At 40.7% G+C, this 22,854-nt stretch overlaps 1 protein-coding gene across 3 annotated transcripts in view; it reads right to left on the bottom strand.

Annotated features, from left to right (window-relative positions):
• The window catches only part of LOC139755054 (USP6 N-terminal-like protein), a 335,539-nt gene that overhangs the window by 204,627 nt on the left and 108,058 nt on the right, over positions 1-22,854 (bottom strand). For all 3 annotated transcript variants that reach the window (XM_071673062.1, XM_071673061.1, XM_071673060.1), the window contains 2 exons: positions 22,544-22,775; positions 7,880-8,015 (listed from right to left, as the gene is read on the bottom strand). In XM_071673062.1, coding sequence (XP_071529163.1) covers positions 7,880-8,015; positions 22,544-22,775 — 368 coding nt within the window. The remainder of the gene's footprint in view (positions 1-7,879; positions 8,016-22,543; positions 22,776-22,854) is intronic.

The raw sequence follows: 22,854 nt of genomic DNA on the forward strand, positions 1-22,854 counted from the left end.
CTGCTTCTAACAACTTGCCTCCCACACCATATATTCTTAATACCTTCCACAGAGCATCTCTATCAACTCTATCATATGCCTTCTCCAGATCCATAAATGCTACATACAAATTCATTTGCTTTTCTAAGTATTTCTCACATACATTCTTCAAAGCAAACACCTGATCCACACATCCTCTACCACTTCTGAAACCGCACTGCTCTTCCCCAATCTGATGCTCTGTACATGCCTTCACCCTCTCAATCAATACCCTCCCATATAATTTACCAGGAATACTCAACAAACTTATACCTCTGTAATTTGAGCACTCACTCTTATCCCCTTTGCCTTTGTACAATATATATATATATATATATATATATATATATATATATATATATATATATATATATATATATGCTACCTCGCTAATGCGGGAAATGGCGAATAGTTTGAAAGAAAAGAAAGAATATATATATATATATATATATATATATATATATATATATATATATATATATATACACACATAGTGGTTCCAACAATGTTGTATGGTTGCGAGGCGTGGGCTAAGGATAGAGCTGTGCGCAGGAGGATGGATGTGCTGGAAATGAGATGTTTGAGGACAATGTGTGGTGTGAGGTGGTTTGATCGAGTGAGTAACGTAAGGGTAAGAGAGATGTGTGGAAATAAAAAGAGCGTGGTTGAGAGAGCAGAAGAGGGTGTTTTGAAGTGGTTTGGGCACATGGAGAGGATGAGTGAGGAAAGATTGACCAAGAGGACATATGTGTCGGAGGTGGAGGGAACAAGGAGAAGAGAGAGACCAAATTGGAGGTGGAAAGATGGAGTGAAAAAGATTTTGTGTGATCGGGGCCTGAACATGCAGGAGGGTGTAAGGAGGGCAAGGAATAGAGTGAATTGGAGCGATGTGGTATACCGGGGTTGACGTGCTGTCAGTGGATTGAAGCAAGGCATGTGAAGCGTCTGGGGTAAACCATGGAAAGCTGTGTAGGTATGTATATTTGCGTGCGTGGACGTATGTATATACATGTGTATGGGGGGGTTGGGCCATTTCTTTCGTCTGTTTCCTTGCGCTACCTCGCAAACGCGGGATACAGCGACAAAGTATAATAAAAATAAAAAAAATATATACATTGAAAAATGTATGAGAAATACTTAGAAAAGCAAATGGATTTGTTTGTAGCATTTATGTGAGGAAGTACCAGGAGAGACTGAGTACAGAATGGAAAAAGGTGAGAACAATGGAAGCAAGGGGAGTGGGGGAGGATTGGGATGTATTTAGGGAATCAGTGATGGATTGCGGAAAAGATGCTTGTGGCATGAGAAGAGTGGGAGGTGGGTTGATTAGAAAGGGTAGTGAGTGGTGGGATGAAGAAGTAAGAGTATTAGTGAAAGAGAAGAGAGAGGCATTTGGACGATTTTTGCAGGGAAAAAATGCAATTGAGTGGGAGATGTATAAAAGAAAGAGACAGGAGGTCAAGAGAAAGGTGCAAGAGGTGAAAAAAAGGGCAAATGAGAGTTGGGGTGAGAGAGTATCATTAAATTTTAGGGAGAATAAAAAGATGTTCTGGAAGGAGGTAAATAAAGTGCGTAAGACAAGGGAGCAAATGGGAACTTCAGTGAAGGGCGCAAATGGGGAGGTGATAACAAGTAGTGGTGATGTGAGAAGGAGATGGAGTGAGTATTTTGAAGGTTTGTTGAATGTGTTTGATGATAGAGTGGCAGATATAGGGTGTTTTGGTCGAGGTGGTGTGCAAAGTGAGAGGGTTAGGGAAAATGATTTGGTAAACAGAGAAGAGGTAGTGAAAGCTTTGCGGAAGATGAAAGCCGGCAAGGCAGCAGGTTTGGATGGTATTGCAGTGGAATTTATTAAAAAAGGGGGTGACTGTATTGTTGACTGGTTGGTAAGGTTATTTAATGTATGTATGACTCATGGTGAGGTGCCTGAGGATTGGCGGAATGCGTGCATAGTGCCATTGTACAAAGGCAAAGGGGATAAGAGTGAGTGCTCAAATTACAGAGGTATAAGTTTGTTGAGTATTCCTGGTAAATTATATGGGAGGGTATTGATTGAGAGGGTGAAGGCATGTACAGAGCATCAGATTGGGGAAGAGCAGTGTGGTTTCAGAAGTGGTAGAGGATGTGTGGATCAGGTGTTTGCTTTGAAGAATGTATGTGAGAAATACTTAGAAAAGCAAATGGATTTGTATGTAGCATTTATGGATCTGGAGAAGGCATATGATAGAGTTGATAGAGATGCTCTGTGGAAGGTATTAAGAATATATGGTGTGGGAGGAAAGTTGTTAGAAGCAGTGAAAAGTTTTTATCGAGGATGTAAGGCATGTGTACGTGTAGGAAGAGAGGAAAGTGATTGGTTCTCAGTGAATGTAGGTTTGCGGCAGTGGTGTGTGATGTCTCCATGGTTGTTTAATTTGTTTATGGATGGGGTTGTTAGGGAGGTAAATGCAAGAGTTTTGGAAAGAGGGGCAAGTATGAAGTCTGTTGGGGATGAGAGAGCTTGGGAAGTGAGTCAGTTGTTGTTCGCTGATGATACAGCGCTGGTGGCTGATTCATGTGAGAAACTGCAGAAGCTGGTGACTGAGTTTGGTAAAGTGTGTGGAAGAAGAAAGTTAAGAGTAAATGTGAATAAGAGCAAGGTTATTAGGTACAGTAGGGTTGAGGGTCAAGTCAATTGAGAGGTGAGTTTGAATGGAGAAAAACTGGAGGAAGTGAAGTGTTTTAGATATCTGGGAGTGGATCTGGCAGCGGATGGAACCATGGAAGCGGAAGTGGATCATAGGGTGGGGGAGGGGGCGAAAATTCTGGGGGCCTTGAAGAATGTGTGGAAGTCGAGAACATTATCTCGGAAAGCAAAAATGGGTATGTTTGAAGGAATAGTGGTTCCAACAATGTTGTATGGTTGCGAGGCGTGGGCTATGGATAGAGTTGTGCGCAAGAGGATGGATGTGCTGGAAATGAGATGTTTGAGGAAAATGTGTGGTGTGAGGTGGTTTGATCGAGTGAGTAACGTAAGGGTAAGAGAGATGTGTGGAAATAAAAAGAGCATGGTTGAGAGAGCAGAAGAGGGTGTTTTGAAGTGGTTTGGGCACATGGAGAGGATGAGTGAGGAAAGATTGACCAAGAGGATATATGTGTCGGAGGTGGAGGGAGCAAGGAGAAGAGGGAGACCAAATTGGAGGTGGAAAGATGGAGTGAAAAAGATTTTGTGTGATCGGGGCCTGAACATGCAGGAGGGTGAAAGGAGGGCAAGGAATAGAGTGGATTGGAGCGATGTGGTATACCGGGGTTGACGTGCTGTCAGTGGATTGAATCAAGGCATGTGAAGCGTCTGGGGTAGACCATGGAAAGCTGTGTAGGTATGTATATTTGCGTGTGTGGACGTATGTATATACATGTGTATGGGGGGGTTGGGCCATTTCTTTCGTCTGTTTCCTTGCGCTACCTCGCAAATGCGGGAGACAGCGACAAAGTAAAAAAAAAAAAAAAAAAAAAAAAAAAAAATTTATGGATCTGGAGAAGGCATATGATAGAGTTGATAGAGATGCTCTGTGGAAGGTATTAAGAATATATGGTGTGGGAGGCAAGTTGTTAGAAGCAGTAAAAAGTTTTTATCGAGGATGTAAGGCATGTGTACGTGTAGGAAGAGAGGAAAGTGATTGGTTCTCGGTGAATGTAGGTTTGCGGCAGGGGTGTGTGATGTCTCCATGGTTGTTTAATTTGTTTATGGATGGGGTTGTTAGGGAGGTGAATGCAAGAGTTTTGGAAAGAGGGGCAAGTATTAAGTCTGTTGTGGATGAGAGAGCTTGGGAAGTGAGTCAGTTGTTGTTCGCTGATGATACAGCGCTGGTGGCTGATTCATGTGAGAAACTGCAGAAGCTGGTGACTGAGTTTGGTAAAGTGTGTAAAAGAAGAAAGTTAAGAGTAAATGTGAATAAGAGCAAGGTTATTAGGTACAGTAGGGTTGAGGGTCAAGTCAATTGGGAGGTAAGTTTGAATGGAGAAAAACTGGAGGAAGTAAAGTGTTTTAGATATCTGGGAGTGGATCTGGCAGCGGATGGAACCATGGAAGCGGAAGTGAATCATAGGGTGGGGGAGGGGGCGAAAATCCTGGGAGCCTTGAAGAATGTGTGGAAGTCGAGAACATTATCTCGGAAAGCAAAAATGGGTATGTTTAAAGGAATAGTGGTTCCAACAATGTTGTATGGTTGCGAGGCATGGGCTATGGATAGAGTTGTGCGCATGAGGGTGGATGTGCTGGAAATGAGATGTTTGAGGACAATGTGTGGTGTGAGGTGGTTTGATCGAGTAAGTAATGTAAGGGTAAGAGAGATGTGTGGAAATACAAAGAGCGTGGTTGAGAGAGCAGAAGAGGGTGTTTTGAAATGGTTTGGGCACATGGAGAGAATGAGAGAGGAAAGATTGCCCAAGAGGATATATGTGTCGGAGGTGGAGGGAACAAGGAGAAGTGGGAGACCAAATTGGAGGCGGAAAGATGGAGTGAAAAAGATTTTGTGTGATCGGGGCCTGAACATGCAGGAGGGTGAAAGGAGGGCAAGGAATAGAGTGAATTGGATCGATGTGGTATACCGGGGTTGATGTGCTGTCAGTGGATTGAATCAGGGCATGTGAAGCGTCTGGGGTAAACCATGGAAAGTTGTGTGGGGCCTGGATGTGGAAAGGGAGCTGTGGTTTCGGGTACTATTGCGTGACAGTTGGAGACTGAGTGTGAACGAATGGGGCCTTTGTTGTCTTTTCGTAGTGCTACCTCGCACACATGAGGGGGGAGGGGGATGGTATTCCATGTGTGGCGAGGTGGCGATGGGAATGAATAGGGGCAGACAGTGTGAATTGTGTGCATGGGTATATATATGTATGTGTCTGTGTGTGTATATATATGTGTACATTGGGATGTATAGGTATGTATATTTGCGTGTGTGGGCGTGTGTGTGTGTACATTGTGTATGGGGGTGGGTTGGGCCATTTTCTTTCATCTGTTTCCTTGCGCTACCTCACAAACGCGGGAGACAGCGACAAAGCAAAATAAATAAATAAATAAAATATATATTTATATTAAAAAGCAACCTGCATTACATAATTAATGATTCTTGGTTCATCTGGGACTGATTTCAATCATACGTCAAGTTTTCTTGTAAATGTTTCTGTAAATGCTACATGCATGTTTCTTATTTTTCCAGGCAGTACACTGAATAACCATTCTAGTTCCCTGATTGGCTATCATACTATTTTGCCTTTGTTTATTTTTGGTATGATCCATGGTATTCTTGAAGACTCAATAATTCTACATCTTCCCTGACGAGAGGCTTTCAGGTATAACTCATTTTCCTTTATGCTAACAACTGTTGCCATGTGTAGATTATAATACATCTGTTTGTTCTTTCTAGACAATAAAGGTGCAATTCTTTCAACCTTCTATAATAGTCCACATGTTTCATCCCCCAGAATTTGCTTATGAAGTGCTTTTAAATTCTCTCTGATAAGTTTATCTTTATTTGTTTGTTGGTGAACATAAAAAAGAAATATTCTATCATGTTTCTAACGTAAGGTGAAAATTCTCATCAATAAGTTTCTATCTTTTGTAGTGAAAGTACACTTAACTTGATAAGATCATCACCTCAACATGCTCTCTGAAATCTTGTTTCTCACATATGATGACAACCAAATATTCTACATTTTGTTCCACTTTCTATCACTTTCTCTGTATGGCCTTTATATGGTATCTCAAACTTGACCGTCTAATTCCATCGGATTCACTTTGTACATCAAACATAAGTCTTTTTGCATTTCCTTTTGATAAGTTTCTGACCAAATAATTTTGTCATTGGCTAAGCTCCTTGCTATACTTTCCTTTACTTCACTATTGATGTCTGGTATCATTGTAAGAAAGAGTACTGATAATGATACTTATCCATATGGTACCCTACACTGAACCTCCTCCTCCTCAGATATGATTCTGTTTCCTCCCACTTTGAACTTTCTGTTTGTTAGAAATTCTAATACATCTTCCTATTTCACCCTTAGTTTCGTATTGCTTCTTTCTCTTGCAAAATTCTCTGGTTTAATTTGTTAAATGGTTTTGTAAAGTCAGGAAAAAGTGTCCAGTAATTTTCTTTGTAATGAGCTAATAATTGGGTTTGCTTACTTTTTTCTTGCACAAATCTATGCTGACCTTTGTTAATGTAATAGCTGTTCTTGATTAGATATTTGATACAAGTCCATTTCTCACTCTTTCAAAGAATTTCATTTCATACAAAGTCAAACTAAATGGTCCATACTGTTTGGGTATCAGCCTGAACCCACCTCCATGTATTGGTGTTACAATTGTCTGTTTGTAAATGTTTGGAATTTTTCTTCCATCCAGACTTTGCCTCAGTAACATCAATGGTTTCACTATTGTTGTTTTTATCTTCCTGAGGAATAAGGCTGAGATTCCAAATAGTCCTGGAGCTCAATTTCCCCTAAGCTGATCAATCACTCTTACTATTTCATCTGTATTTCAATATCTGTGGGTGCATTTTCACCATACTGGCTATACAGTTCATCTTTCAATATCCATTCACAATATGTTTATTCAACATCCTGCATATCTTCTTGGAGTCCTTTTTGTAGTTATCTCCTACCTTAAAGAGCCCAATCTCCATTTTCTTGTTGTCTTGCTTTGTTTATGTATATGAATAGTAACTTTAGATTTTTTCCATATTCTGTATATCTTTTTATTTATCTATTTTTGGTTGCTTTCAATTGGATTGGATTTTTTCTTCATCTGCATTCTTTACTTTCTCCTTCTTATTCTTGCTTCTTTTGTGGCTTTCCTTTTCTACTTTTTCCTTGCCCTTCTTCTTGTCATCCAAGGTGGTACAGCTTATAAACTCTCCCAATCTAACTTGAAAATTTGACCTGTTCGCCGCTTTCCCTACTCTAAAGGTATTACTTTGATTTTTGCTCCTGAGAGCTAGCTGTTTGTGTGCCTCCACCACTAACTAAACCACACAGTACTTGGCAAGCTGCTGCATCTATTTTCCAAGGGAGGAAGGAAGAATATGAATGCTGACTGGTTGTGCACAATAAGAATGCATTAGGCAAAAGAAAGAAAAATATCTTAGAATGCAATTTGTCTATGGTACATACTAAATCCTACTAAATGCAACCACAACTAAATTTGAAGTATCAAGTAATGTATACAGCAACAAATTGTTTTAAAGTAAAACTAATAATTCTAATATTCTAAAAAGATGGTTGAAGAAATCAATATTCAAAAGATCTTAAGCTAAATTCCAAAAAACTTGGTAAAAAAAGAATCATTATGCAAAAAGATATAAGCAAAACAACTAGCCAGACTTTATATGACCAGATCTTGAAGACAAAAAGAGAATTTGAGATAAAAAGAGACTCCAAGCATACATCCAGCTTGTGAGGGTGGGAAAAAAAAAACTAGCCACCCCTTCCAGTGTGCTGTATCACCTTAAACATGTGATCCTACCAGAATACTACAACCACTCTGATAGTCTCTTTGGGTTAAACACAAGAATGTGTGACCAAACTGTTCTGTAACTGTTATGGATTGATGTATTCCAATAACTGACTATTAAATTAACCACTTAACTTATGACTCTAAGTTAGTTTGACAAAGCATAAAAATAAAAATCACACTGGTACAACAGTTAACTGTAAAATCTCCCATATGACTGAATCAGAGATGACTACTGCACACAAATGCCTGCTTTATTTACTTACAATTTCAATGTTCTGAGATAGGTAAACTTCATCAAAACAAAAAAATTCTCAATCAAACTGTTCTGGCTAGCTGAAGCTTGCATATAAAAAGATAGCGAATTCTTACCAAGAACATGAAAGAGCTGCTGCTGCTTCTCATCATATCTTTTACGAAACATAGTATGGTCCCTATATGTTCTATTTACATCCAAATCAATCTGTCGCACATCCGTAGACCATTTGCATCCAAGTCTCTTCATTTCCTGTTAACCATGAAAGCAGAGATTATGACTTTATCTTATTATTTATTTTTTTATTATACTTTGTCGCTGTCTCCCGCGTCTCTAAGCCCTGCTGTCAAGTTTGATGAATAAACACACTCAAAAAACAAAGAGGATGGCACTGGATTAGCCTAATTCATATTCTAGTGAATAAACGCACACAAAATACAATACACAGGATTATGTTAAATTTTACTTTGTGAATGTTTTAAAATATCCTTTACAACTGACAGAAGAAACTTCATTAGTTCAAAATCATGAACAGAACTAGTATACTTAATTCTTAAATAAAGGTGCCCTGCAAAGAGTTGGTCCAGAATTCAAAAAAGAATCAATATATTTTTTCCATTACAAAGTGAAAGAACGACATGCAAAACAAAGGAAATGTACAAAAAGTGAGCTAACATAACTTACATGGTCACGGTAATGGCAGATTGCAAAAACTGAGGCACAGAACCCCCCAGCAATGAACAGAAGAGAAAGCAAGGCAGCAGGGTGGATGACAAAGAAGGATTGATCCTCTGATACAGATTCCATAATGTCGCTTAACACTAAATATAAAAGAAACACATACGTAAAGGATAAGAAGAAACAAGTGAGCTAACAGTTTACATGCCTCGAGATTATATATAGATGAGCAATTCCAAAGTGAAGACAGTTGGGAAATGGTGATGAAGGGGTGTGCCCTATGACCCACATATATACCTGAATCAGGTGTTTGCTTTAAAGAATGTGAGAAATACTTAGAAAAACAGATGGCTTTGTATGTGGCAATTATGGATCTGGAGAGGGCATATGATTTCAACATTCACCATAGGAGATAGTTGAATTCCTCTAATACAGGTGGTGAGGGGAATGAAGTCCTTATGTCCTTCATTCTCAATGGTCTACAGCAAATTAACTCCTGCCCCATTCATACTCCTGACCACTGGGATCACTTTCCTAATATTCTGGATCTGTTTTTACCTCTTCAGGCTGTAACTACACAATCTCACCCAAAGTGATTCATCTGACCACAATCTCAAGAATGTATCTATTTCAATTGCACTTCCCTCCAAGTCCCCTCTAAATGTGAATGTCTGCACCAAAACAAATTCTTTTCTGACTTTCCTTGGGTAAATTACTGTCTTTTATGTGGTGATGCTTCTGTCTCCAACAAATGCATAGCAGCATAAGTTATTGCTGCAGGAGTGGAAGCACTTATCCTCTCTTCCTCCAAGATGACCTATTCTTTCAATCCATGGTTAAACTGTTCCTGTTCCATGGCCATTCATGCAAAGGATCAGGCATATCAGGCTTGGAAAAACTCTCCTTCCTCTGAACTTCATTCAGCATTTATCACTGTCTGTAATTATTGCAATACGTTATCCATGAGGCAAAGCATTCCTTTATTCAAGGGGAGTGCAACAGCCTCTCCTCTTCATCCATTGAAAGGTCTTTCTGGTCTAAATTTAGCTAAGGGCATCACTAACAACTTCTGTCACTCTAACTTTCCTTCGCTTTCTGTTCTGACTGTACTACAGCTGTCTCTCTTGTAGACAAAGCAACTCTCTTTGGTTCCTGTTTCTCCTCTAACTCTACCCAGGATGACTAACATTCCATAACCCCTTTATGCTCCTCTTCCTAATCCTATTCTCCGTCCTGTGACCTCTTTTCAAACTGTCCAAAATGTGCTTCTCTCTCTTAACACAGGCAAGGCTTATGGTCCTGATGGCACCCATCCCTATGTACTGAAAGAGGTGCCTCTGAGCTTGTACCTATGCTTACTCGTCTGTTCCGTTTCTGTTTAAAAACCAAAACTTTTCCTTCTTCTTGGATGCATATGATGGTATATCCTATCCCTATGAAGGGTGACTGTTCTAACCTCTCTAACTATTGAAGGGTGACTGTTCTAACCTCTCTAACTATTGTCTTGTTCCTTTAACATCTACCATTTTCAAAGTCTTTGAAACCCTCCTCAACTTCAATATCCTCAGACATCTTGAATCTAACAGTCTTCTCTCTGATCACCAGTATGGCTTCCAAATGGCAAGATCCACAGGCGATAATCTTCCCTAACTGACTAATGTCTGGTCATCATCCTTGAAAGGTTTTGTTGAATCCTATGTAGCTGCCCTTGATATATCCAAAGCTTCTGACAGGTTGTGGCATCAGGGTCTCAGCTCTCACTCCCCTCTCTTGGTTTCCCTCCCTCAATTTGCTCTCTCATATCTAGCTTCCTCTCTAGCCAATCTGACTCTGTGGCTGTTGATGGATCAGCCTCTTCCTCTTTCTCATTCAATAGCAGTGGCCCTCAAGGCTATGTCCTGTCAAGACAGACTACTACCCTTTTCCTCCTATTTACCAATAACTTTCTTTTCTTCCACAAATAACCAAAAGCACTCATATAATGATGCATCCTCCCATCCTTCATCTTTGCTCTCTCTTCTCTCACTCCATCTGCATCTTGTCTCAATACAACTTCCTCAAAACACTTGGACAGGATATCTCAATAGGGAAGGTGAAACCTGGTTAAATTTAATGTCTGCAAACCCATTTTCTACCCACCACTATCAAAAATTTCTCACGACATTCCTCTCACCTTTGACAATTCTGTAACTCCACCTCTTGACTCAATAAGCATCCTTGGTATTACTGTAACATCCACTCTATCTAAGAGACCCCCCCACTTTGGAAACAGCTAAGTCTGCCTTTAAGATACTGGGAGTCCTCTCTATTCTATTCTATCATACTTTGTTGCTGTCTCCCGCGTTAGCAAGGTAGCGCAAGGAAACACGCGAAAGAATGGCCCAACCCACCTATATACACATGTATATACATACACATCCACACACGCACGTATACATACCTATACATCTCAACGTATACATATATATACACAAACAGACATATACATATATAGACATATACATATATACACATGTAAATAATTCATAGTCTGCCTTTATTTATTCCCATCGCCACCCCGCTACACATGAAATGACAACTCCCTCACCCCGCACACGTGTGAGGTAGCGCTAGGAAAAGACAACAAAGGCCACATTCATTCACACTCAGTCTCTAGCAGTCATATATAATGCAACAAAACCACAGCTTCCTTTCCACACCCAGACCACAAAAAACTTTCCATGGTTTACCCCAGACACTTCATTTGCCATAGTTCAATCCACTGACAGCACATCCACCCCGGTATACCACATCATTCCAATTCACTCTATTCCTCGCATGCCTTTCACCCTCCTGCATGTTCAGGCCCTGATCGCTCAAAACCAATCACTTTCCTCTCTTCCTACTCGAACACATGCCTTACATCTTCGATAAAAACTTTTCACTGCTTCCAGCAACTTGCCTCCCACACCATATACTCTTAATACTTTCCACAGAGAATCTCTATCAACTCTAACAACTCTCTAGATGTCAAAATTTGTTTTCTTCAGAACAGCTGATCTTTCTAGACAAAGGATTGTTCCATCCTAGTTTTGTTGAGTTCTGCTCTCACATATGGGATGACTCTACAGAGTATAGCTGAAAGTGGTCTGATTTATAAAACTTCCCAACACTAACTTTGAAACTTGACCAGCTTACCCTATATCTCAATGACTCAGTGTTTGCTCACTTTCCCTCTTCTATAAGTTTACTTTCGTTTTTTCCCGAGAGCTGGTTATTCAGGTGCCATCATCACCAGTGAGGATATGCAATGCTCGGCAAGCTGCTACATTACATGATTACTGTGTGGTAACAACACTGGCAACTCAAAGGTGGATCATTTTGATAACTGTTTCATTCCTTACATCCCAAAGCTTTGGAACTTTCTACCCTCTCATGTCTTTGCCAATAACTATAACCTGGCGAACCTTAAAAGAGGTTTTTCACTTCCAACATAATTTGTAAAAACTTTCCCTTGTCTCTTCTTTTTCCCTTTAATTAACCACTATATTTCAATAAAGGCCCTGCCTTGATGTGCATTTTTGTATTTATTATTATTTATTATTATACTTTGTCGCTGTCTCCCGCGTTTGTGAGGTAGCGCAAGGAAACAGACGAAAGAAATGGCCCAACCCCCCCCCATACACATGTATATACATACGTCCACACATGCAAATATACATACCTACACAGCTTTCCATGGTTTACCCCAGACGCTTCACATGCCTTGATTCAATCCACTGCCAGCACGTCAACCCCGGTATACCACATCGCTCCAATTCACTCTATTCCTTGCCCTCCTTTCACCCTCCTGCATGTTCAGGCCCCGATCACACAAAATCTTTTTCACTCCATCTTTCCACCTCCAATTTGGTCTCCCTCTTCTCCTCGTTCCCTCCACCTCTGACACATATATCCTCTTGGTCAATCTTTCCTCACTCATTCTCTCCATGAGCCCAAACCACTTCAAAACACCCTCTTCTGCTCTCTCAACCACGCTCTTTTTATTTCCACACATCTCTCTTACCCTTACGTTACTCACTAGATCAAACCACCTCACACCACACATTGTCCTCAAACATCTCATTTCCAGCACATCCATCCTCTTGCGCACAACTCTATCCATAGCCCACGCCTCGCAACCATACAACATTGTTGGAACCACTATTCCTTCAAACATACCCATTTTTGCTTTCCGAGATAATGTTCTCGACTTCCACACATTCTTCAAGGCCCCCAGGATTTTCACCCCCTCCCCCACCCTATGATCCACTTCCGCTTCCATGGTTCCATCCGCTGCCAGATCCACACCCAGATATCTAAAACACTTCACTTCCTCCAGTTTTTCTCCATTCAAACTCACCTCCCAACTGACTTGACCCTCAACCCTACTGTACCTAATAACCTTGCTCTTATTCACATTTACTCTTAACTTTCTTCTTCCACACACTTTACCAAACTCAGTCACCAGCTTCTGCAGTTTCTCACATGAATCAGCCACCAGCGCTGTATCATGAGCGAACAACAACTGACTCACTTCCCAAGCTCTCTCATCCCCAACAGACTTCATACTTGCCCCTCTTTCCAAAACTCTTGCATTTACCTCGCGTGTCGTAGAAAGTGACGAGAGGGGACGGGAGCGGGGGGCCAGAAATCCTCCCCTCCTTGTATTAACTTTCTAAATTGGGAAACAGAAGAAGGAGTCACGCGGGGAGTGCTCATCCTCCTCGAAGGCTCAGAGTGTGGTGCCTAAATGTGTGTGGATGTAACCAAGATGTGAAAAAAGGAGAGATAGGTAGTATGTTTGAGGAAAGGAACCTGGATGTTTTGGCTCTGAGTGAAACGAAGCTCAAGGGTAAAGGGAAAGAGTGGTTTGGGAATGTCTTGGGAGTAAAGTCAGAGGTTAGTGAGAGGACAAGAGCAAGGGAAGGAGTAGCAATACTCCTGAAACAGGAGTTGTGGGAGTATGTGATAGAGTGTAAGAAAGTAAATTCTCGATTAATATGGGTAAAACTGAAAGTTGATGGAGAGAGGTGGGTGATTATTGGTGCATATGCACCTGGGCATGAGAAGAAAGATCATGAGAGGCAAGTGTTTTGGGAGCAGCTGAATGAGTGTGTTAGTGGTTTTGATGCACGAGACCGGGTTATAGTGATGGGTGATTTGAATGCAAAGGTGAGTAATGTGGCAGTTGAGGGAATAATTGGTATACATGGGGTGTTCAGTGTTGTAAATGGAAATGGTGAAGAGCTTGTAGATTTATGTGCTGAAAAAGGACTGATGATTGGGAATACCTGGTTTAAAAAGCGAGATATACATAAGTATACTTATATAAGTAGGAGAGATGGCCAGAGAGCGTTATTGGATTACGTGTTAATTGACAGGCGTGCGAAAGAGAGACTTTTGGATGTTAATGTGCTGAGAGGTGCAACTGGAGGGATGTCTGATCATTATCTTGTGGAGGCTAAGGTGAAGATTTGTAAGGGTTTTCAGAAAAGAAGAGTGAATGTTGGGGTGAAGAGGGTGGTGAGAGTAAGTGAGCTTGGGAAGGAGACTTGTGTGAGGAAGTACCAGGAGAGACTGAGTACAGAATGGAAAAAGGTGAGAACAATGGAAGTAAGGGGAGTGGGGGAGGAATGGGATGTATTTAGGGAATCAGTGATGGATTGAGCAAAAGATGCTTGTGGCATGAGAAGAGTGGGAGGTGGGCTGTTTAGAAAGGGTAGTGAGTGGTGGGATGAAGAAGTAAGAGTACTAGTGAAAGAGAAGAGAGAGGCATTTGGACGATTTTTGCAGGGAAAGAATGCAATTGAGTGGGAGATGTATAAAAGAAAGAGACAGGAGGTCAAGAGAAAGGTGCAAGAGGTGAAAAAAAGGGCAAATGAGAGTTGGGGTGAGAGAGCATCATTAAATTTTAGGGAGAATAAAAAGATGTTCTGGAAGGAGGTAAATAAAGTGCGTAAGACAAGGGAGCAAATGGGAACTTCAGTGAAGGGCGCAAATGGGGAGGTGATAACAAGTAGTGGTGATGTGAGAAGGAGATGGAGTGAGTATTTTGAAGGTTTGTTGAATGTGTTTGATGATAGAGTGGCAGATATAGGGTGTTTTGGTCGAGGTGGTGTGCAAAGTGAGAGGGTTAGGGAAAATGATTTGGTAAACAGAGAAGAGGTAGTGAAAGCTTTGCGGAAGATGAAAGCCGGCAAGGCAGCAGGTTTGGATGGTATTGCAGTGGAATTTATTAAAAAAGGGGGTGACTGTATTGTTGACTGGTAGGTAAGGTTATTTAATGTATGTATGACTCATGGTGAGGTGCCTGAGGATTGGCAGAATGCGTGCATAGTGCCATTGTACAAAGGCAAAGGGGATAAGAGTGAGTGCTCAAATTACAGAGGTATAAGTTTGTTGAGTATTCCTGGTAAGTTATATGGGAGGGTATTGATTGAGAGGGTGAAGGCATGTACAGAGCATCAGATTGGGGAAGAGCAGTGTGGTTTCAGAAGTGGTAGAGGATGTGTGGATCAGGTGTTTGCTTTGAAGAATGTATGTGAGAAATACTTAGGAAAGCAAATGGATTTGTATGTAGCATTTATGGATCTGGAGAAGGCATATGATAGAGTTGATAGAGATGCTCTGTGGAAGGTATTAAGAATATATGGTGTGGGAGGAAAGTTGTTAGAAGCAGTGAAAAGTTTTTATCGAGGATGTAAGGCATGTGTACGTGTAGGAAGAGAGGAAAGTGATTGGTTCTCAGTGAATGTAGGTTTGCGGCAGGGGTGTGTGATGTCTCCATGGTTGTTTAATTTGTTTATGGATGGGGTTGTTAGGGAGGTAAATGCATTTTGGTATGTGACTTGAAATTCTTTTTTTGAAAATATGATAATTTACAAAAGAAAATCTAGCAGCAATGTTTGTAGGGCACTAAAGCTTTAATGAATAAAAAGAAAGTGTCTCTCTGTATTAACACATTTACAACAGTTTTTTGTTATTTTCATAACATTATCTTCTATGCATTCATTAGAGAAAAATGAGTTAGAGAGCATAGATGTATCTCAATTGATATTGTACTAAAACATGTTTGGAGAGGAAATTATGGTACACTATCCCACAGGTGTCTCTCTGAGAAATGAATATCAACAAAAAACACACAATCACTATCATTATACAACTAAGTACACATATTCTGGAGCTATGGAGATAAATTGAACAACAGTATTTATATATGAGGCCTCAGTGAGAAGTGAGGATTTGTGCTATATAATAACTAGTGCCACCTAGCAAGACTTTTCAACACAAGATGTAGCAGATTATACAATTTTAGTTATAAGCCTCTCACTGGAAGTCTGCTATATCTCTCTGAGTGAGATGAGGACAACATTACTTCTATGTTCGTGCCAAATAATAAGAACTAGTCCCATCAAGCAAAACTTCCCAACACCAGAAGATGAGAACATACTACAATCTTACTACGAAACCTTCACTGAAAGTTTGTTGTATTTCCATGAGCAAGATGAGGACTATACAAATTGTTCCTAAGTTGCTTTACATGATGTTCTTTCATCGTACAAGAGAGAAGTTGTCTTTTACATGAAAATTAACCAATTCTTGAGAATGAAAAGTATGATGTTGGCATCACATTGTCAGGCTGAAAACCTTGATTCAGATTCATAATAGTGCATATGGAAAAGCATTAAACTGTTGATATAAATCTTTTTTTTTTTTTTTTTTTTTTTTTGTCGCTGTCTCCCGCGTTTGCAAGGTAGCGCAAGGAAACAGACAAAAGAAATGGCCCAACCCACCCCCATACACATGTATATACATACGTCCACACACGCAAAATATACATACCTACACAGCTTTCCATGGTTTACCCCAGACGCTTCACATGCCCCGATTCAATCCACTGACATCACGTCAACCCCGGTATACCACATCGCTCCAATTCACTCTATTCCTTGCCCTCCTTTCACCCTCCTGCATGTTCAGGCCCCGATCACACAAAATCTTTTTCACTCCATCTTTCCACCTCCAATTTGGTCTCCCTCTTCTCCTCGTTCCCTCCACCTCCGACACATATATCCTCTTGGTCAATCTTTCCTCACTCATTCTCTCCATGTGACCAAACCATTTCAAAACACCCTCTTCTGCTCTCTCAACCACGCTCTTTTTATTTCCACACATCTCTCTTACCCTTACATTACTTACTCGATCAAACCACCTCACACCACATATTGTCCTCAAACATCTCATTTCCAACACATCCATCCTCTTCCGCACAACTCTAACTATAGCCCACACCTTACAACCAAATAACATTGTTGGAACCACTATTCCTTCAAACATACCCATTTTTGCTTTCCAAGATAACGTTCTCGACTTCCACACATTTTTCAACACTCCCAGAACTTTCACCCCCTCTCCCACACTATGATTTACTTCTGCTTCCATGGCTCCATCTGCTGCCAAATCCACTCCCAGATATCTAAAACACTTCAGTTTTTCTCCATTCAAACTTACCTCCCAACTGACTTGTCCCTTAACCTTACTGTACCTAAAAACCTGGCTCTTATTCACATACACTCTCAGCTTTCTTCTTTCACACACTTTACCAAACTCAGTCACCAGCTTCTCCAGTTTCTCACACGAATCAGCCACCAGTGCTGTATCATCAGCGAACAACAACTGACTCTTCCCAAGCTCTCTCATCCACAACAGACTAGATACTTGCCCCTCTTTCCAAAACTCTTGCATTCACCTCCCTAACAACCCCATCCATGAACAAATTAAACAACCATAGAGACATCGCACACCCGTGCTGTAGACCTACATTCACTGAGAACCAATCACTTTCCTCTCTTCCTACACGAACACATGCCTTACATCCTTGATAAAAACTTTTCACTGCTTCCAATAACTTGCCTCCCATGCCATATATTCTTAATACCTTCCACAGAACATCTCTATCAACTCCATCATATGCCTTCTCCAGATTCATAAATGCAACATACAAATCCATTTGCTTTTCTAAGTATTTCTCACATACATTCTTCAAAGCAAACACCTGATCCACACATCCTCTAACACTTCTGAAACCACACTGCTCTTCCCCAATCTGATGCTCTGTACATGCCTTCACCCTCTCAATCAATACCTTCCCATATAATTTCCCAGAAATACTCAACAAACTTATACCTCTGTAATTTGAGCACTCACTTTTATCCCCTTTGCCTTTGTACAATGGCACTATGCAAGCATTCTGCCAATCCTCAGGCACCTCACCATGAGTCATACATACATTAAATAGTCTTACCAACCAGTCAACAATACAGTCACCCCCCTTTTTTAATAAATTTCACCGCAATACCATCCAAACCCACTGCCTTGCCGGCTTTCATCTTCCGCAAAGCTTTTACTCCCTCTTCTTTGTTTACCAAATCATTCTCCCTAACACTCTCAATTTGCACACCACCTCCACCAAAACACCCTATATCTGCCACTCTATCAAACACATTCAACAAACCTTCAAAATTCTCACTCCATCTCCTTCTCACATCACCATTACTTGCTATCACCTCCCCATTAGCTCCCTTCACTGATGTTCCCATTTGTTCCCTTGTCTTATGCACTTTATTTACCTCCTTCCAGAACATCTTTTTATTCTCCCTAAAATTTAATGATACTCTCTCACCCCACCTCTCATTTGCCCTCTTTTTCACCTGTTGCACCTTTCTCCTGACCTCCAGCCTCTTTCTTTTATACATCTCCCACTCATTTGCATTATTTCCCTGCAAAAATCATCCAAATGCCTCTCTCTTCTCTTTCACTAATAACCTTATTTCTTTATCCCACCACTCACTACCCTTCCTAATCTACCCACCTCCCACGCTTCTCATGCCACAAGCATCTTTTGGGCAAGCTATCACTGCTTCCATAAATACATCCCATTCCACCCCCAATCCCTTTACGTCCTTTGTTCTCACCTTTTTCCATTCTGTACTCAGTCTCTCCTGGTACTTCCTCACACAAGTCTCCTTCCTAAGCTCACTTACTCTCACCACTCTCTTCACCCCAACAGTCTCTCTTCTTTTCTGAAAACCTCTACAAATCTTCACCTTCGCCTCCACAAGATAATGATCAGACATCCCTCCAGTTGCACCTCTCAGCACATTAACATCCAATTTCACGCGCCTATCAATTAACACAGAATCCATTAACACTCTCTGGCCATCTTTCCTATTTACATACATATACTTATGTATATCTCGCTTTTTAAACCAGGTATTCCCAATCACCAGTCCTTTTTCAGCACATAAATCTACAAGCTCTTCACCATTTCCATTTACAACACTAAACACCCCATCTACACCAATTATTCCCTCAACTACCACATTACTCACCTTTGCATTCAAGTCACCTATCACTATAACCCAGTCTCATGCATCAAAATTACTAACACACTCATTCAGCTGCTCCCAAAACACTTGCCTCTCATGATCTTTCTTCTCATGCCCAGGTGCACATGCACCAATAATCACCCATCTCTCTCCACCCACTTTCAGTTTTACCCATATCAATCTAGAGTTTACTTTCTTACACTCTATCACACACTCCCACCACTCCTGTTTCAGAAATAGTGCTACTCCTTCCCTTGCTCTTGTCCTCTCACTAACCCCTGACTTTACTCCCAAGACATTCCCAAACCACTTTGCCCCTTTACCCCTGAGTTTCACTCAGAGCCAAAACATCCAGGTTCCTTTCCTCAAACATACTACCTATCTCTCCTTTTTTCTCATCTTGGTTACATCCACACACATTTAGACACACCCTTTTCCATATCTCTATGTAAGTCTCTGATGCCTGTTCCATCTGGGAACTCCCATCAAGGGGGGTGGCCATGGCAAAAGTGTCTTCACTTATCCCTGTCCTTACAAGCCTCCCTCACATAAGCTATTCCATTCATTTCTTACTCTCTCCAGTATTCTTCCACTCAACTTCCCCATGTCACAGATGGCCTTCCTCTCACACCAACCCCTTTAACCATAATATCATACACTCTCCTTGTAGTCTTCTAGTCTTGAATTCATCCATATGTCCAAACCTCCTCAAAGTTTCACCCACTCTAACACTCCACAACTGTTTCACTCTGCATTCCCTGCCACACTAAATCTCAAACATAATTTCATCTCTTTCTTTATTCCACTAAATCATACCACAAGCTCCTCTCAAATAGCTCATTTCAACAGCCTGGATTCCTGACCTCAGTGACTCATTCCATGTCTATGACTCAGTTGCATAGGTTGGGTTGGCAAGATTATGCTGTCCTTTAACCTTTTCTTCACTTCCATACTTACACCTCTTACTTTCATCTTTCTATTAAGGAACCTAATGACTCCTCTACCCTGTACTGCTCTCTCCCTTATATCTCAGTCCATTTCACCAAAATAGTTTTTTTTTTTTTTTATACTTTGTCGCTGTCTCCCGCGTTTGCAAGGTAGCGCAAGGAAACAGACGAAAGAAATGGCCCAACCCCCCACCATACACATGTATATACATACGTCCACACACGCAAATATACATACCTACACAGCTTTCCATGGTTTACCCCGGACGCTTCACATGCCTTGATTCAATCCACTGACAGCACGTCAACCCCGGTATACCACATCGCTCCAATTCACTCTATTCCTTGCCCTCCTTTCACCCTCCTGCATGTTCAGGCCCCGATCACACAAAATCTTTTTCACTCCATCTTTCCACCTCCAATTTGGTCTCCCTCTTCTCCTCGTTCCCTCCACCTCCGACACATATATCCTCTTGGTCAATCTTTCCTCACTCATTCTCTCCATGTGCCCAAACCACTTCAAAACACCCTCTTCTGCTCTCTCAACCACGCTCTTTTTATTTCCACACATCTCTCTTACCCTTACGTTACTCACTCGATCAAACCACCTCACACCACACATTGTCCTCAAACATCTCATTTCCAGCACATCCATCCTCCTGCGCACAACTCTATCCATAGCCCACGCCTCGCAACCATACAACATTGTTGGAACCACCATTCCTTCAAACATACCCATTTTTGCTTTCCGAGATAATGTTCTCGACTTCCACACATTCTTCAAGGCTCCCAGAATTTTCGCCCCCTCCCCCACCCTATGATCCACTTCCGCTTCCATGGTTCCATCTGCTGCCAGATCCACTCCCAGATATCTAAAACACTTCACTTCCTCCAGTTTTTCTCCATTCAAACTCACCTCCCAATTGACTTGACCCTCAACCCTACTGTACCTAATAACCTCGCTCTTATTCAAATTTACTCTTAACTTTCTTCTTCCACACACTTTACCAAACTCAGTCACCAGCTTCTGCAGTTTCTCACATGAATCAGCCACCAGCGCTGTATCATCAGCGAACAACAACTGACTCACTTCCCAAGCTGTCTCATCCCCAACAGACTTCATACTTGCCCCTCTTTCCAAAACTCTTGCATTTACCTCCCTAACAACCCCATCCATAAACAAATTAAACAACCAAAATAGTTACCTAATACTTACATTCTGTGACCTCTTCCACAATTTCTATCCCCATATCTATAACACAGTTTAGTACACTTTCTCCCCTCTCACTATAAGACTTTGGAAAATCTACTCCCACTCTGTTTCCTTTCAAACACCCTTACTTAATTCTCCCCTCTAACTATAAGACTTTGGAAAATCTACTCCCACTCTGTTTCCTTTCAAACACCCTTACTTAACTCTATCTGCTATGCTTACACACATCACAAAACACACTTACAACCTTCTGCAACTCCACTCCCCTCTCAGCAAATATCTAAGTATTATCCACAAATAGGCTTTTCACTAACCATCATACCTCACCTCCACATTCCATTATTGCATTCCCTTTCCCTAGTTTTGTTTAATATCTCTTATTACTCCATTCATATGTATGTTAAAAAGCAAGTGACATCACAAAAACCCCTAGCTCACACCCACATCTAAACTTTTGCTCAGCTCTCCATCTACTCTTAAAAGCATTTGCTCCTCTATAGAAGACTTTCATCCGACAGTTGTTCCCTACCCCAAATATCCTTAACATATCCCATAAAGCATTCAACTTGATCCTCTTACATTCTTTTCTAGATCCAGAAAAGCTGCATACAGCTTCTTAGCTTTTGCAAGATACTTTTTCACAGTCATTGTCAACAAAAAACCTGATATACACATACCCTACCTTTTCTAAAAAAAACCCATACTCCTCACTCATTCAGCATTCAGTCATTTCCATCAATCTATCTAGCAATCAAAACTCTTACATATACTTTTCAGAATATACTTAACAGACTTATTCTTCTATCATTGCTACATACATCTTTAGCACCTTTTCTCTATAATATACTAAGACTTTCATCCATGTGCCTTTCTAAAGATATTTTCAAATTGCATTTCCTTCTCAACTTCATTCTACACTGCATACTACAGAGTAACTATCCCAAGCAAATCACTCACCTTTACTGTTTCTGAACTTCTTTCATTCACCGGTTTTCAATGCACCCACAATTTTTCTACCTTATGCAACAATACCAGTACTCTAAGCTTTAGCTTTCTCACTGCCATCCTTAGCAAACCTTACTCCTTATTCTCTGAGCTCATCCTCAGACTAGTCTTACTTACATTCACATTCACTTTTAGTATCCTCCAACTACTTGATTAAAGCAGCCTACAATGCTACCCATCTCTTTTTCAAATTTAGCTAATGGTATCATCTGCATACAGTAACTGATACAACTTCCAGTCCCACCATAATTAAGTATGACACTGCTATCATCACAACATGCTTTCTTCTCATGCAATGTCCACCCATAAAAACATAAAACAACCAAGATATCATACAACCATGATACAACAACATTCATTTCAAACTACTCTGCCACATATCAATTTACATGTAATTAATCAGTAAAAAGTTCCTTAGAAAATTGAAACTAACCCATCATGTGTCTGAGAGAAAATTTTAGTATCTTGTTAATATATTCCTATAAAGACCTACCTGTGTAGAACTACTAGCACACTGTGCTTCCTTACCTCATATTTCCCTCTTTGTTCTTCTTTTATTTTGCTCAAGAAGAGTAAATTTGCCCAAACTTCACCCCGAAACCTATCTGGAATGCCTTTATATATTCTTTTGACAAACTTGTCTTTGTCCAAATATTTGTCCCAGCTTTTGATCATCTTGAGCCATTTTGGAATCCGGGAGAGTTCAATTTCCAATCTCTTTTCCTCTTCCTTTGAGCGTGACTGAGGTAATCTTGTGTCACTGTTTGGAGCAAGGACAAATGTTAAGTGAGTCTTAAACAATCCACAATAAATTCAACACAAAACTCTAAATCTAATAT

This window comes from Panulirus ornatus, chromosome 18, assembly GCF_036320965.1.
Source record: "Panulirus ornatus isolate Po-2019 chromosome 18, ASM3632096v1, whole genome shotgun sequence".
In the NCBI taxonomy this organism is placed as follows: Eukaryota; Metazoa; Arthropoda; class Malacostraca; order Decapoda; family Palinuridae; genus Panulirus; species Panulirus ornatus.